At 40.4% G+C, this 16179-nt stretch overlaps 1 protein-coding gene across 1 annotated transcript; it reads right to left on the reverse strand.

Moving 5' to 3' along the window:
- Positions 1-300: 300 nt before the first annotated feature.
- Positions 301-10552, reverse strand: LOC107723016 (complement C1q tumor necrosis factor-related protein 7-like). The gene is made up of 3 exons (XM_016531515.1): positions 10259-10552; positions 6415-6654; positions 301-951 (listed from the first exon to the last, which is right to left on the reverse strand). The coding sequence occupies exons 1-3, from the start codon at positions 10383-10385 to the stop codon at positions 323-325; spliced, it is 996 nt and encodes a 331-aa protein (XP_016387001.1). The 5' UTR covers positions 10386-10552; the 3' UTR covers positions 301-322.
- Between the last annotated feature and the right edge of the window lie 5627 nt (positions 10553-16179).

Raw genomic sequence — 16179 nt, forward strand, 5'->3', positions numbered from 1 at the left:
ATATAAAACAAAAATAATCTCACTTTTATTTTTATGATAGGTAACAACATCATTTTCATTTTCAGTATTTTGCATCAACAATATAAATGGTGACTTTCAGCAAGTTAGAGGCTATTCACACTGGACACATTTTTCTGTTCAAAAACATCACAAAAAAATTATTGAATTCAATATATTTTTTAAATGTTTTGTACTTTTTTACTATACAACCTCTTTTTAAAAATCGAAGCAGTGTCTAAAAATGTGACATTCATGGCGTGAATGCTGAAAAAAAGCACAACCAAATCCAAGATAGCACCATTAAATGATGTTACCACAGCTGCTAGCTGTAGTCTTCTGCCAATGTATCCATATAGTTTGTATCTGCATGAAGTAAAAACCCAGAGAAAAGACTGTCAGCCCAGCCGGGGTCAGCAAACAGGCCATTCTGGTCCTTGTAGAAGATCTCCAGCCACACCTCATCCTCTGGGTTTAGAAACATCACTGTTGAGCCAGACGCCACGTCATGGTTCCCTGTGTTGGCATCAAAAGTCTTTATCCGGTACTGTCCGTTCTGAACCAACCCAATGGCCAGGTGCTTGTTGGCCAGAGTGATGTCATAAGAAAAGTGATATGTTCCTGGGTAAGCACAGATGAATTTTCCCGTCTCTGGGTTGTAGTGGCCGCCCTCATTAAACAGGACTTTGTTGAATTTGATAGGTGCTTGCTCAGTGGGGTAGCTACTGGTGATGCCTACAGAGAAAGCGGATTTGGGAACCAAACTTCCACATCTGCAGATGCCTGGTTCTCCTGGCGGACCCCGTTGGCCCTTGTCACTCTTTAGTCCGAGACGTCCCAGAGGACCAGGAGGCCCTGAATCTCCAGGTTCACCTTCAGGTCCACGCTTTCCAATGAAACCTCTCTCTCCACGTTCCCCGAGCTTTCCTGTTGGCCCAACTCTACCTCTGAGGCCTGAAACAAACACAAGATGATGTTGATGTTAAGCCAAAATCCTTTCAAACAACATCATAATTGCACTGGCCCAGTCTGAAAGGATTTAGATCAAATGATTTGCCATTATTAATAAAAACCATCATACTCAGAATGCAACATATTTTGATGTGGATGTGGTTGGAACCGCTAAAATGGTATGATGAATATCTTTTTGGAACTCAGATCTCTCCCAGGACTAGAAATCTGTTATTCACATCATAAAAAAATTCATTCAGTTCTTTATACTCGTCTTTAATAGGATGTTTATCTGTGTGTGATTTATCACAATCTGATAACCTGTCATTACGAATCAGAAAATTTACTGAAGTAAATTTCCAAACAATATTCTACTGCACATGTGTCAAACCCTGGTCCTGTAGAGCAGTGGTTCCCAACCCTGGTCCTGGAGGCACCCCAACACTGCACACTTTGCATGTCTCCTTTCTCTGACGCACCAGATTCAGGTCTTGGAGTCTCTACTAATGAGCTGATGACCTGAATCAGGTGGGTTTGATTAGGGAGACATGCAAAACGTGCAGTGTTGGGGTGCCTCCAGGACCAGGGTTGGGAACCACTGCTGTAGTGCCACATTCCTGCAGAGTGTAGCTCTAAAACACCTGCCTGGAAGTTTCTAGTAACCCTGAAGACCTTAATTATCTGTTTCAGGTGTGTTTGATTAGGATTGGAGCTAAACTCTCCAGGAACTGAATGTGACACCCCTGTTCTACTGCAAGGTTTCTCAACTCTGGCCCTTGAGGTCCACTTTCCTTCAGAGTTTATGCTGGGTTCCAGACAACTTGAAAATTTGGATTTGTCCCAACTCCTACTTGGATATAACTTCTTGAAGTCGTACATCCCACTTGGGAACTCGGGGCAGATCGATCAACCCCAACTTCAGCGAGATGCGTCATTTGACATCATTGAATCCAACGGGCAAGTGTGGAGCTTGAAAACATTACACTTTAAGTTTATAAACCTTAATTTTTGATTTTCGTTTTCAAAATGAATGTCAGCATATTATGTTAATTTTTTTTCTTCTGTTTTTTCCATAACTGACACAAAAACACAAAATGCTCTTGTTGTGTCATGGCAACATCATGAGGTCAATATGTTAGCGTGACGTGTGATTGACTGGAATTCACTGAGGTTTGAAGTGGGACATTTCAACTTGAATGTTCCCACTTCCAACCTTGTCTCGAATGCAGCATAAGGCCATGTCCACAAAATCTTCACCCTGGCGGGCGTTTTCAAAAAATGTTCGGTTTCAGTGACCTGGTGCTGCGTTTGCGTGTGGACGAACAGCCTAACCGCGTAGAAAAGGCTGCGGTTTTAAAAATAACCGCGTTCGTGTGGACAGGGCCTAAGTTCCAATCCTAATCAAACACACCTGAACCAACTAATCAAGGTCAAGCTATAACTTGATCAAGATTAAAGCTAAGCGCTGCAGGAAAGTGGATCTCAAGTGCCTTTTCTACTGGGATTACTTTTAGAGCAGGGGTGTCCAGTCTTGCTCCGGGAGGTCTACTGTCATCCAGCGTTTTGCTCCAATCCTAATTTTACACACATGAACTAACTAATCAAGATCATCAGAATTACTAGAAACTTCCAGGCAGTTGTGTTGGAGCAGGTTGGAGCTAAAGCAGGACACTGGAGTAGGATTTAACAAATTAGAGTTACACAAACGTACAACCATGTTTACTCAAATCAGTGGTTCCCAATCCTGGTCCTGGAGAACCCCCAACACTGCACATTTAGGCTACGTCCACACGAAGCCAGAGCTTTCCCTATACAATCTTTTTTTTCCCCCTCGTCTCAATAAATATCTGCGTCCAAACAAAACCATGACACCGACACAAACCAATGTAGTATACATGCCAGACCAGCATGTGGCACTGTAATTCTGCCACAGAGATACACTAAAAACGGAGACGAAGACTTGGACTATGTGCATAAACCTTGCGCGCAGTATACAAATGAACATGGAACAATAAATGTATTTATCTGGGTTAATGTTAGTTAATAAAAAGACAATCGTTCAGTGTTTGTTCATCATGTTTTTGTTGCTGTTACGTGACGTAGCGGTGTCTGACTCCTCCAGAGCGCCCCCCAGGATTCCTAGATTTCCCCAAGAAAATTTTTTGGGGGGCCATATACCCGTGGCCGAGCCGGCTAAGGCCACGGAGGATCCGCCATGGCCTTCTGAGTCCCCTGATCCGTCATGGCCTCCTGAGCTACCAGCTCCGTCATGGCAACCAGAACTACCTGCTCCGCCATGGCCTCCTGAATCCCCTGATCCACCATGTGTGTCAGATTAGAGAGACATTGAAAATGGGTAATGTTGGGGGTTCTCCAGGACCACTGGTAACCACTGACTCAAATAGATTGATCTTATATCAGTTCAGTATCTTTATAGTTTAAAATATGGCAATGTGTTCTATATTGATTGGAAAACAGAATCACTAATGTTAGAGGGTAAGGTGAAATATCCTGGACAAGCCCCAGTGATGTTATTTTTCTGTGCAATACGCATCAAATTGTGGGCGGTCTGAGGCTAAGACTAAAATTGTACCAAAGAGCAGGATGAGGAGAAGAACCTAGAACAGGGTTCCTCAAATTATGCCCTGGAGAACCACTGCCCTGTAAAGCCCAAGGTATACTTCCGCAACGGTCTGCACACTGTCCTCGTGACGCAGTTTTCGTCATCAGAAGGGGCCGCGGATGTCCACGCACACCATGCATGTGCAGTCCAATTTTTGACGGTCCACATTCAACAGGGCAGGCATGAGGTGAATGTTGAGACGGAACGAGTCAAGTAGGTGTTATCAGGTCTCAATACTCAAATTGATGCTTCCTTTTAGTATAGCTGATGACGATTTGAAGTGATGCTTGAGTCATCGAGAATATTCAAATGTACAAAAAAACATTCCTTTGATTCTTCTGTCCTCATTTTCTTTCCTTGCATCCTTCCCTCATATCCTAAAACCCGAGACACACTGCACGATTTTAGCAATCCTATAAGATCATTGCATATCACACTGTGCGACATGGATCTAATAAACTTGGCCACGACATGTGTGTAGACTGTACGATGGTGACACCTGTTGACTCGTACGCTACAACGCACGTTTCTTTGGAAGAATAAAACATCATCAGCATGCACTAGTGGTAAACAAAAAGAGCATGATAAATCACACTGTCACGCGGTTGTGGTTGTAGTAATTGCGCACGACAAAGGAGTAGAAGAAAAGGAGTTTATAATAAGCATCAACCACATAAACCATTGAAAAATAACAGTAATCCAAGACAAAGGAAAGACAGAAACTGAGGGCTTATAAAGACAGGGAACCAAGGAGTAAACGAGATGATTAGTACAAAGCAGGTGAACAGAATGAACGATGATTAACTAATGATGAGAACCGGAAATGAACCAAATAATGACAGACAGGAACTAAACAGAAACAAACACGTGACAGATATCGCCCCACTCCCGGTAGGCACGTCCCGCGCCGTAACAGTAACATCGGGAAGGGGGGGCGGGCGGATCAGGCCGCTCCGGGAGCCATGGCGGAGCAGGCAGTTCAGGTTGCCATGGCGGAGCAGGGGACTCAGGAGGCCATGGCAGAGTAGGTAGCTCAGGAGGCCATGGCGGATCAGGGGATTCAGGAGGCCATGGCGGAGCAGGCAGTTCAGGTTGCCATGGCGGAGCTGGTAGCTCAGGAGGCCATGGCAGATCAGGGGACTCAGAAGGCCATGGCGGATCCTCCGTGGCCTTAGCCGGCTCGGCCACGGGTATATGGCCCCCCAAAAAATTTTCTTGGGGAAATCTAGGAATCCTGGGGGGCACTCTGGAGGAGCGGGCACTTGAGGACGCTCTGGAGGAGCAGGCACTTGAGGGCACTCTGGAGGGCGCTTTCAAGGAGCGGGCTCTGGAGGGCGCTTTCGAGGAGTGGGCACTGGAGGGTGCTCTGGAGGGCGCTTACGAGGAACGGGCACTGGAGGGCGCTCTGGAGGGTGCTTACGAGGAGCGGGCACTGGAGGGCGCTCTAGAGGAGCTGACTCTGGAGGTGCAAGGCTGGTTACCTCGGGAGAATCAGGAGACGAAGGAGGGCTGGAAGGGACCAGCGGAGATGAAGGAGACTCAGGAGACGATGGAGAACTGGACGGGACCAGCGGAGACTCAGGAGACAAAGGAGAGCTTTCTAGAGCCGATTCTGGAGAGAGGATAGGGGCCGTGAACTCCGGGGGCAGCGCCATGTCCAATAGCGTTGAGCCCGCGGCGGCCGGCGGGCCTGAGTGATCGGCGCTCTAAGGAGCAGAACCAACCATCTTCTCCTCCACAGATTCCCCTCTAGGCTCGGGGTGAAAGGCGCAGTGAAACGTGCGGCGGTTTCCATGCCGCTTACTTTCGGTTATGGGTTTATAACAATCGCCAGGAGTCAAAAAACTAAACAAATTGTCATATTTTAGTCCCATCCGGAAGTACGCATTAAGTATGGAGTCGCTCCAACTCACCAGATGTATCAGGCTCAGAAACTCCTCCACATACTGCTCCAAAGGCCTCCCTCCTGCTGGAATTCCAGGAGACAATCCTCAGCCCAGTTCATCTTCATCTGTAATTGGTCCTGGATTATTTCACGCGGTTGTGGTTGTAGTAATTGCGCACGACGAAGGAGTAGAAGAAAAGGAGTTTTTAATAAGCATCAACCACATAAACCATTGAAAAATAACATTAATCCAAGACAAAGGAAAGACAGAAACTGAGGGCTTATAAAGACAGGGAACCAAGGAGTAAACGAGATGATTAATACAAAGCAGGTGAACAGAAATGAATGATGATTAACTAATGATGAGAACTGGAAATGAACCAAATAAAAACAGATAGGAACTAAACAGAAACCAACACGTGACACACACGTTGCAGTTGGAGTTTTTATGTGTACTGAAAAAAAAGTGGAAGCAGCGAAAGAGGAAGGCATAAGAGCTTGAGGTAAGCAGTTTTATGTTTTAGCGCCATGTCGCTTTGATTTCATGTCACATTTTTATTGGTTGGTCAGTAAACGTGGATCGTACCAGCAAACACGCGGTGCTATGATCACGCTGTATAGTAGGCTATCATTGGTCGCAAGACCGTGACAATGACCTTCTTTGAACCTTTCTCACTGTATGACACAGGACCACCGATTAGGAGCCACAATCACAGAAATCGCCACGATTGTTTCACGATGCCAGTCTTTCGTCTGGGACAACCGAAAATCATGCAGTGTGTCTCGGGCTTAAGGGGGGTGGAGCTAAGATGCGAGGATGCACCAATAAGAAATGAGAAGCACCCTTTGACAAACCATTTTCAGTTAACTTTATCTGTAAACATTTTATGATCTTTCACATCATCAGGGACTAGCTTTGCCTGAGAAACCGTTCAGTTACTTAGGAAATTTCCTCTACCTGGATCTCCTTTTTCTCCTTTCTCCCCCTTCCGTCCATCCCTCCCATCTCTTCCTGGAATTCCGACATGGCCATCCTCTCCACGAGGTCCAGGGGGTCCGGTCTTTCCCGGGGCTCCTGGCACACCTGGAATGCTGCAAATAAACTGAGGCAGGGTTCCCTTGGTCCTGGCCTCCAGCAGCTGACACATAATGCACTGAGAAAGACAGACCACACCCACAATCGTCCACATCCTCAGACCTAAGCACGTAAAATGATAGAGCAAGGATTAAACAGAAACCAGATTGTTCACCCAAATGAAGAATTTTCATTTTTGGCTGAACTCTGCCTTAAGGTCATGACACACTAAGCTGATGCTGAGTGCCCAGTTTTTGTGGTGCATGCCACACTATTGGCAATAGTCAGACTCCATTAGTGGCTCTGATTGGCTGTTCAGCTTAGTGAACCAGTGCATGAGAAGAAAAAACAAAGTGGCAAAGGCAAGAAAACAGTGCATACAGAAGGCTTTTGTCATTTTACATCTTCATCATTTCTGAGCATTCCAATACGTGAACATTTTCATGGCCATCTGGAATTAAGTAAGTGAAGACCATCTGATCAGTATTGTTCATATTCAAAATGGTAAGGAAGTGCTGCTTTGTTTGTATATCCGCAGTCTTACCCTTACCAAAAAGTAGTATACTTCAAGTTTATTTTAGAAAGTATACTTAAAGGGGTCATATGATGCGATTTCAAGTTTTCCTTTCTCTTTGGAGTATTACAAGCTGATTGTGCATAGATAAGATCCCTGAAGTTGCAAATATTAAAGTCTCAAAACCAAAGAGATATTCTTTATCAAAGTTAAGACTCTGCCACGCCCCCCTAAAACGGCTCGTTCTAACACGCCCCCACATATCTAGGTCAGTATGTGGGAATAATTGCATAATGTGCCCAAATGTGCAAAAAAAAGAAAGAAGGCGTGGTTTCAGTAACCGCAGTTAGTGTTGAAGATTACACAGTTTTGATACTGCTTTATGTCTGATGATCGTGTTAGATTACATGTGGAAGCATCTGTTGTTTCGGTTTCTTCTTCACTTGTGTTTTTTGGAAATTTTGTACAGAAGATGTGTACTAGTGCCCCCTACAGTATAACAATGAAAACACGGATTCTAGGAGCACAATTATAGCTAAAATATATTTAGACTTTTTCTAAGTATAAGTCAAGTATACTTAAATGTCATTTTAAGTATATTTCTGAGAAGTACATAAAGCCCATTTCTGAGAAGTACATAAAAAGTAGACTAAAAGTATACTTTCCTATTTTTAGTTTAAAAGAAGTATACTAATAGCACACTTGAATAAACTTCTTTTCCGTAAGGGTAGTCAAATGATAAATACAGACGACTGCCACCTGCTGGTATGGAGAGCTGTTTCCGCTTGCGAAGGCGCACAACATACATGTGTTCAAGCACAAATTTTGGCCTAGACACAGGCATTGCAAGACGACAGTCAGCTTTCATCCCTGTTTGTTCTATGATGTCAGTTTAGTGTGCCACAGGCTTTGAACAAGACTACTGGCAATCATTCCAGTGTATTTGTACAAGGAATAAGAAGTGTCTCTATTTCAGAACGACAAACTGTTTCACATTAAGAGGAAGAGGATGTTTCTGTCTTTGAACTTCATAACAGATCATTTTATTGTTTAGACTGTTTGCTGACCACACATACACACTGATATTATTTGTAATTTGTGCATTAAATTACAAACAAAATGCAAATGTAATATAAATCTTACAAATGTACAGTATATATATTAAGTGTATGTGTTTATTATTTGCTTTTTATTGGATCATATCAGGAAAAAGATGTTATAAAATTGAAACATTTACTAAAAGAGATTTCAGATCAACAGGGGAACTTACCAGAGCCAAGTTTACATGCTACAGAAATGAAAACACAATACCGAGACTCTTAAAAATGAAGAACTTGTCCAGTCTTGAAACAGACAAAAACAGTGGTAAAATAACACATGCATTGTACCGTAAAACAAGACTGCACAGCTTCTCAGCACGTGTTTTCAATAGGAAAATAACTACATGAGCAGTTTATTATTACACATCTGACTTTATCCCTGCCAAGTATTCCAAAAAGATCACATTTTGTGTCCTTAAGAATTCAGTTGTGCACAGGCATGCGATTACCTAAACTCTGTGTGTTCATACATCCACAAATATGCTGAACCCTTGCAGGACTTTGTGAGTTTTGACATCAGCTCAGATGCATGGCATGCGGCAGAAGTCATCTTATAGGCCTTTCTGAATGATGATATGGTAATGAGTCTGAGGCTCTGATCCAGCTCATTCCAGAGCTACAGCATCACTGAACTACATCAGAAAGCAACATGAGTGTAAGACTCTGAAGATACTGATTCTAGTACCAAATTATTGTCATATGTTGTTGTGTTAAATACATTTTGTCTTGTTTTTCAGTAAAATAAGCACCCTTAAAATAAGATAAATGTATGTATTGCATTAAATTAAATTGTTAAAACTATTAAGACTTGTTTTCAAAGAATATATCATGAAGTTTTTTTTTTTTTTTCCTTTACCCACTGGCATATATTATGCATAATTCCTAATTTTATGCATAATGCATACTAAATGACAGGTGTATGCTGGTGTATGCTTAACACACACACACACACACACACACAGATAATGTTGTAAGGCTTTTTGTAATATTTGGACAGATTTTGAGTCCTGAAGTTGTGCTTTCATTATTTAAGTTTGTAAAAATAGCAAAAGACATCTGGAAATACACAGAAGAACAAACGAGCACGTTGTCATATGATTTGCCAACAGAGAGTTGGGCTAAATCAATGCTGGTGTGCTCATCTTTTGCTTTCTGAATTGTGCACCTAAATACTGAGACCACCTGATATTTAGCACTCAAATAAAGCATTCTGAAACCGTACAAGCGATACAGAACATTGAAACTGTAGCTCAGTGGTTGTGTAAGCTGTGCTGCTCAGATACAGAGATCAGGTTTAAAGGCAGAGTAAGCGATTTCTGGTAGCCAATGTTGATATTTGAAATCACCAAAACAAACACCCTGCCTTTAAGTGAATCTCTATCAACAAGAAGTATCAAAAATCATCTCACCATTCAGAAATCTGTCCTTCATAGCTGTACTGTCTGATGAGCCAAGCACAGCTGTGACCGTAACACATTTATACGCTCTTAAATCCGGTTTGTGATGGTGAATGCAATGAAAGTGTGAAATGATACTACCAAACATCCTCCTTTGAGAGACAAACACTGTTACTATGACAACTCTGTCCCATCATAAAACTGTAGTCTGGAAAAGTTCACCCCAAAAAATGAAAACTCATCATTTACGAACTCTCGTGTTTTTTTTCCAACCCATATGTATTTCTTTTGTGGAACACCGAATGAGTGAAAATGTTACCATAATAGTGATCCATATGACTTGTGGACTATTCAAAGTCTTGCAAAAGATTTATGTGAGAAACAGAACTAAATCTTGAGTTGTTACCTATACATTTTTTTTATTGTGGGTTTGAAACAGCATGAGGGTGAGTAAATGATGATTTTTTTTTTTCTAACAGTTTCTTCATGTTTTTTAACACATGAAAAACATGAGACCTGATCTTACCAACAAATAAATAAAATATTTAAAAAGTTATAATAATCTTTGATATCTTTGAAAAGCACAACAAATGGTTACATCTCACAATCTCCAACTGATGACAAAACCAGATACAATATTAACAATATTTAACCAAATACAGTACTAAACAGAACCTGTTTAATACATGCTTTAAACAACAAAAATAGTGACTTGCCAGTTTCTGTCGCAGGTCTGTTTTTGTCACCCTGATTTATTATTTCAGTGATGTCCTTTACTTGTTTGAATTCCTCAGTTTGAGCTGTGTCGTATTTTCTCGGCTTCAGATTTTTCTTTCTGTACATCCATGAATAAGCCAAACTTTTGGAGCAGATACATATATGGCATAATCATCTCTCCCTCTGTACTACTGTGACTCTCTCTGACTTCTCTCTATCTGTCCTCATGCTTCTGTCTGTCTCCGTCCCTCTCTGTTCTCTCTGTTCATCAGTCTCTCTAAATGAGTGCATTTCTGCAATAGCCACCCACTTGAAAGACACACCTCCAGCGTTTCTCAGTGAGGTCACACATTAGCTACAGCAATCATACACTACACACTCAACCAGTGAAGAATTTATCAAATGAAACTGCTGCACAAACTGTTTCTAATTCTCATTCCATTCTGTTCCATTTCATGAACACAGTTTTCCCCCACCAACCACACATTAATATCCACAGTCTGCACGATTTGTTGAAGATCCTAAACTTTCCTATTTACCTGCAAAAATGTGAAACTACACTTGCACATGAACTAGAATAAAAGCTTGATGTTTGATATTGAACTCAGAGACTGCTCCGTCTGCTGGCTGCTGGCATTTCTGCTCAGGTCTAGCTCAATAGATACAGATGGATTAATAACTGAAGCCAAGTATTGACAGCTGCTGTCAGTGAGACCACAGTTGGATAATCTAAAATGAAAACAGATGAAAAAGGTACCACGACTGCATGGATTTTTTCGCATTCCTAAATTTGTTAGAAATTTTGTAAATGCTTATTTGATCTTATTTTAAAGTCTTCATTGCACAGCTGCCTTCCTGTAGTCCAAGACAGAGCAACCAAACACCTTTATCTTTTAGGTTTTTGTTGCTTAGGTTCAGCTCCTGCAGGTATAAGTTTTGGCTTAGACCTGTAGCTGCTAAACCTCACATATCCAGGCTGCAGGGACAAATAATTTAGAACAATTATAATCCATAGAAGTGTAATAATTGTACTTTATATCCTCGGTGCACCCATCCATTCTTATTTCTTCAACATTCACAAGTTATACTTTTGCCTTTGGGATAAACTGACCACAGTTTTTCGAGAGCACTGTTTTCTCCAAGGACTATAAAAAGCTGCATTATTCCAGTGCATCCAGGGAATTTTTTGCTCAAATCAAGCTCTTTCAGGTCAGAGGGGTTCGATCTCAGAGTTGAAGCCAGAGATGAGAAACCCTTATATGTCTGCAACACGACAGCCGGGAGAATATGGCAAAACAGTTTTAGCTATGATTCTATGATAATCAGTGATAATCAAACATATTTAAAACCTTTTATGTGGGAGTTTATTAATCAATCATTATGAGTACACGTGACAAGATATTTTCTAACTTAAAGGGGTCATATGATGCGATTTCAATTTCTCCTTTCTCTTTGGAGTGTTACAAGCTCTTGGTGCATAAAGAAGATCTGTAAAGTTGCAAAGACTAAAGTCTCAAATCCAAAGAGATATTCTTTATAAAAGTTAAGAGTCAACCACGCCTACCTAAAACGGCTCATTCTAACACGCCCCCACATGTCTACATCACTATGTGGGAAGATTATACCAGTTTAGTATACCAAAAGTAGAATTGCAGGGTATTTTTATTAAGTACACAAATATGTAAATGTATTTATAGTATACTTAGAATGAAATAAATGTATTTCAAATATATTTTAGTATAGTTATTTTCAGTGTTGGGGTAACGCATTACAAGTAACGCGAGTTACGTAATCAGATTACTTTTTTCAAGTAACTAGTAAAGTAAAGCATTAGTTTTTAATTTACAAGAGAATATCTGAGTTACTTTTTCAAATAAGTAACGCAAGTTACTTTTTTTCCAATTTATTGATTGACAGCTCTCCTGTCCCCATGTTGAGAGAAATCAGAAGATGTTACTGTAGTTCTAAAATAAATATGAATATGCGTTAATTCATCTCACTCAAAACACAGATTCAGTATTCCTCAAAATGGAAATGCATTACTTTTAAAAGTAACTTTCCCCAACACTGGTTATTTTTCACTAGGGTATGTTCTACCTATATACATATACTAACATTGAAGTAATTTGTCAAAGAGGCTTTGCTCCTTCATACACTTCAAAATATGTGATGTGATTTTGACTGTTGCTTCTTTGGCTTCAAGAGCACATTCGTCTTCTTCATCAGGTGGACCCTCTGTACACTCTGTGAGATCAGGGTTCAAAACTGGTGATTTTTTTTCCATTTCTTTCTTTACAAAAGTGATCACATTGCGTTGAAGTTGCTGAGAGGAAAAAGATACATTTTTATTGAATATTTTAATCTTTCAAATGTAAATGAAGTAAAACTAACAAACAAACAAAAAATAGCCAACCCGCTAAATAGCAGCAAGAGCTATTTGTGCCTTTGGGGTCGATTGGTGGTGAAATTCTGTGGGCTGCTCTCTGCATTCAGAACAAAGTATTAAAATAGAAAATTAATGAAAAATATGACTGAGAATTTTTGTGTGTTTTTAAGAATCAGCCAAAATAAATACAAACAAGTCCTGACATACTGTTGTTGGATGGGAGAATCAACCATATGGAGATTAGTTGGTGGCTCCATTGACCAGTTGCTCTGAACAGACACATGGGTGTGGGCAGAAGAACCGAGCCAATCTCCCGGCAGACTTTGACAGACCAGAACACACAGTAATTTATTAACTGAACCGCCTAATTCATAAATAAAGAGAATAATGTAATCATACTGTATACATGGTGTAAGGGAAAACAAATATATGTGCAGCTCAACTGGTATCCCTTACCAAAAAGTAGTATACTTCAAGTTTATTTTAGTAAGTATACTTAAGTAAAGTTCAAGTATATTTTTAAGTATACTTTATGTAGTAAGTATACAAATATCAGTGTACTAGTAGTATAATTGTAAGTGTACTATTTCAATACTCCTTGGGACTAAATTGGCCCACTTTCTAATATATAAAAGTATACTTTTAAGTATAACAGTAGTAAACTTTAAGTACACAACTAGTTTACAACAATATTTTTAGTTTGTACTGCAACTATACTAAAAGTGAACTTATAGGTATACTGATAGTTTACTAATTAAAAAGAAGTATACCAATAGCACACTTGAATAAACTTCTTTTCCGTAAGGGATGGCATGTCACAAATAACACAAAGTCATGATGCTGATAAAATATACAGCTTGAATGACTGAAGGTCACTTGGTAAATATTACTCATAGAAATCATATAAATAATTCCATAATCAAGGCTCCTAAACAAAATGGATGAAATTAATGAATGTTGGTTTATGATGAGAAGTTTGTCAGTGGTGCCACTATAGCTTCACTGAATAAAAATGTATTACCTTTGATCTTCCTTCTGGAATTTAACTGGAGGATCCATTCATGCATCACTCTTCACAGAAACATGGCTAAACACTGGAGAGGCAGCTCTCTTCTGCTGATGAACCTCAACACTACAAAAACATTCAGGGAATCAAGTCAATATCAGGAACTGAACAAAGAAACTGCATAATTATTAAGCAGGCTTTCTTTTACAGGTAAAATGTGCCAAAAAGAGATTTAACTTACACTGAAAATATAAAAATGATTAAATCTCCTGAGAAATATTCAAAACTAATACAATACAGAACTTGAAAAATTAAATCATGACCACTGGACAGCGAAATGCTCATTGGGTCAGCAGGGTCAGAAAAAAAACAAAAACAGGTGGAGAAGAAAATATGCATGTTAACAGCAAAAGAAGAATTAGGTGTGAAACCACCAGGAACCATTTAGTCTCCAGCGCTACCATTTTCCAGAACTGCAACCTACCTGGAGTCTCCAGAAGACAGGGTGTCAGGTTCTCAGGGATTTTGCTAGGGTAAAGAATCTTGAAACATGGCCCACACTTAATATTTACATTTAGTACATTTAGCAGACACTTTTATCCAAAGCGACTTACAAATGACGACAATGGAAGCAATCAAAATCAACAAAAGAGCAATGATATACAAGTGCTATAACAAGTCTCAGTTAGCTTAACGCAGTACACGTAGCAAGGTTAGTAAATAAATAGACTGCAAGTCTAAAAGGGGCAAGTTTTTTTTATATATAAAGAACAGAACTAGAATAGAGAGCGCTAGAGTTAGAGGGTCAAATAAAGATGGAAGAGATTTTTATTTTACACGATTCATGAAGATGGCTAAGGACTCAGCTGCTCGGATTGAGTTGGGCAGGTCATTCCACCAGGAGGGAACATTTAATTGAAAAGTTAGTGAAAGTGATTTTGTGCCTCTTTGGGATGGCACAATAAAGCGACGTTCACTTGCAGAACGCAAGCTTCTAGAGGGCACATAAGAATGAAATAATGAATTTAGGTAAAGGGGTGCAGAGCCAGTGGTGGTTTTGTAGGCAAACTTTAATGCCTTGAATTTTATGCGAGCAGCTACTGGTAGCCAGTGCAAATTGATAAACAGTGGTGTGACGTGCATTCTTTTTGGCTCGTTAAAAATTAATCTTGCTGCCGCGTTCTGGATTAATTGTAAAGGTTTGATAGAACTGGAATATATAATATGAACCACATGCTGTGTGATTGTGATTATGAAATACATGAAGACTGATTGTTTTATGAACAGATTGAGAGTTGAGAGTGATTCCTGAGGTATTAGCACCAGTTCAAGTTGGACAAGAGTGGTGGTGGTGAAGGGGTCATGGTGTGAGCTACTACAACAATGAGCAAGACGGACTTTTCAGGGTTGGAGATGGATTAAAAATGGACTCCCAAAACATACTGCCATACTAAATTCTTCAAACACAAGAGGACGTGGTGCTGGTCTTTCATGAGTCACTCTCAACTTATCCACCCACTTATCTCTATAAACCCTATAAAAATCAGTATTCATGTATTTTACAAAACTTCAGCATGTGATTCTTATTAAGTGGGGGTAATTTTTTTTAGGATTTTTTCTATCTTAGCAAAATTTCTGAGAACCTGACGTCTTGTCTTCTGGAGACTCCAGGTAGGTTGCAGTTCTGGAAAATGGTGGAACTGGAGACTAAATGTTGCTGGTGGTTTCACACCTAATTCTTCATCTTAATTCTTAAAGTCTTTTGCGGTTAACATGCATCTTTTCTTCTCCACCTGTTTGTGTCTGACCCTGCTGACCCAATGAGAATCTCACTGTCCAGTGGTCATGGTTTAGTTTTGCATTTTCTTTATTGCATTACATTTACACTAACATTACTTTTATTCATTTAGCAGAAGCCTGTATCCAAAGCGACTTACAACTGAGGAATACAACAAACGATTCATCACAGTGAGGCAAATAAACACAGGAAGTGCTCGTAATACAAAGCTTCAGGCATTGTTCAGTTTAGTACTAGCTAGACGGGGAGAGATTAAGGAAAGAGAAAGCAAAATTTATTTGGTTTTTAAGATGAATTCAAATGGTGATATAAGGGGTGAGTTTTCAGGTGTCGCTTGAAAATTGTCAGGGATTCAGCATTCTGGATTGGGGTGGGAAGATCATTCCACCAGCCAGGAATGGTTAACAAAAATGTTCTGGAAAGTGATTTTGTGCCTCTCCGTGATGGTACCACAAGGCGTTGCTCGTTTTGAATATTTTTCATGGGCATTTAATCATTTTTGACTTTTCAGTGCGAGTTAAAACACTTTGGTGCATTTTACCTACAAAAGAGATCAGAGAGTTCGGGGCGCCATGGCGGAGCAGGCAGACTAGGAAGCCATGGCGGAGCAGGCAGACTAGGAGGCCATGGCGGAGCAAACAGTTCAGGAGGCCATGGCGGATCAGAAAGTTCAGGAGGACATGGCGGATCAGAAAGTTCAGGAGGCCATGGTGGATCAGATAGTTCAGGA

The sequence above is a fragment of the Sinocyclocheilus rhinocerous genome, unplaced genomic scaffold, assembly GCF_001515625.1.
Source record: "Sinocyclocheilus rhinocerous isolate Xijiao unplaced genomic scaffold, SAMN03320098_v1.1 scaffold664, whole genome shotgun sequence".
NCBI classification, from domain to species: Eukaryota; Metazoa; Chordata; class Actinopteri; order Cypriniformes; family Cyprinidae; genus Sinocyclocheilus; species Sinocyclocheilus rhinocerous.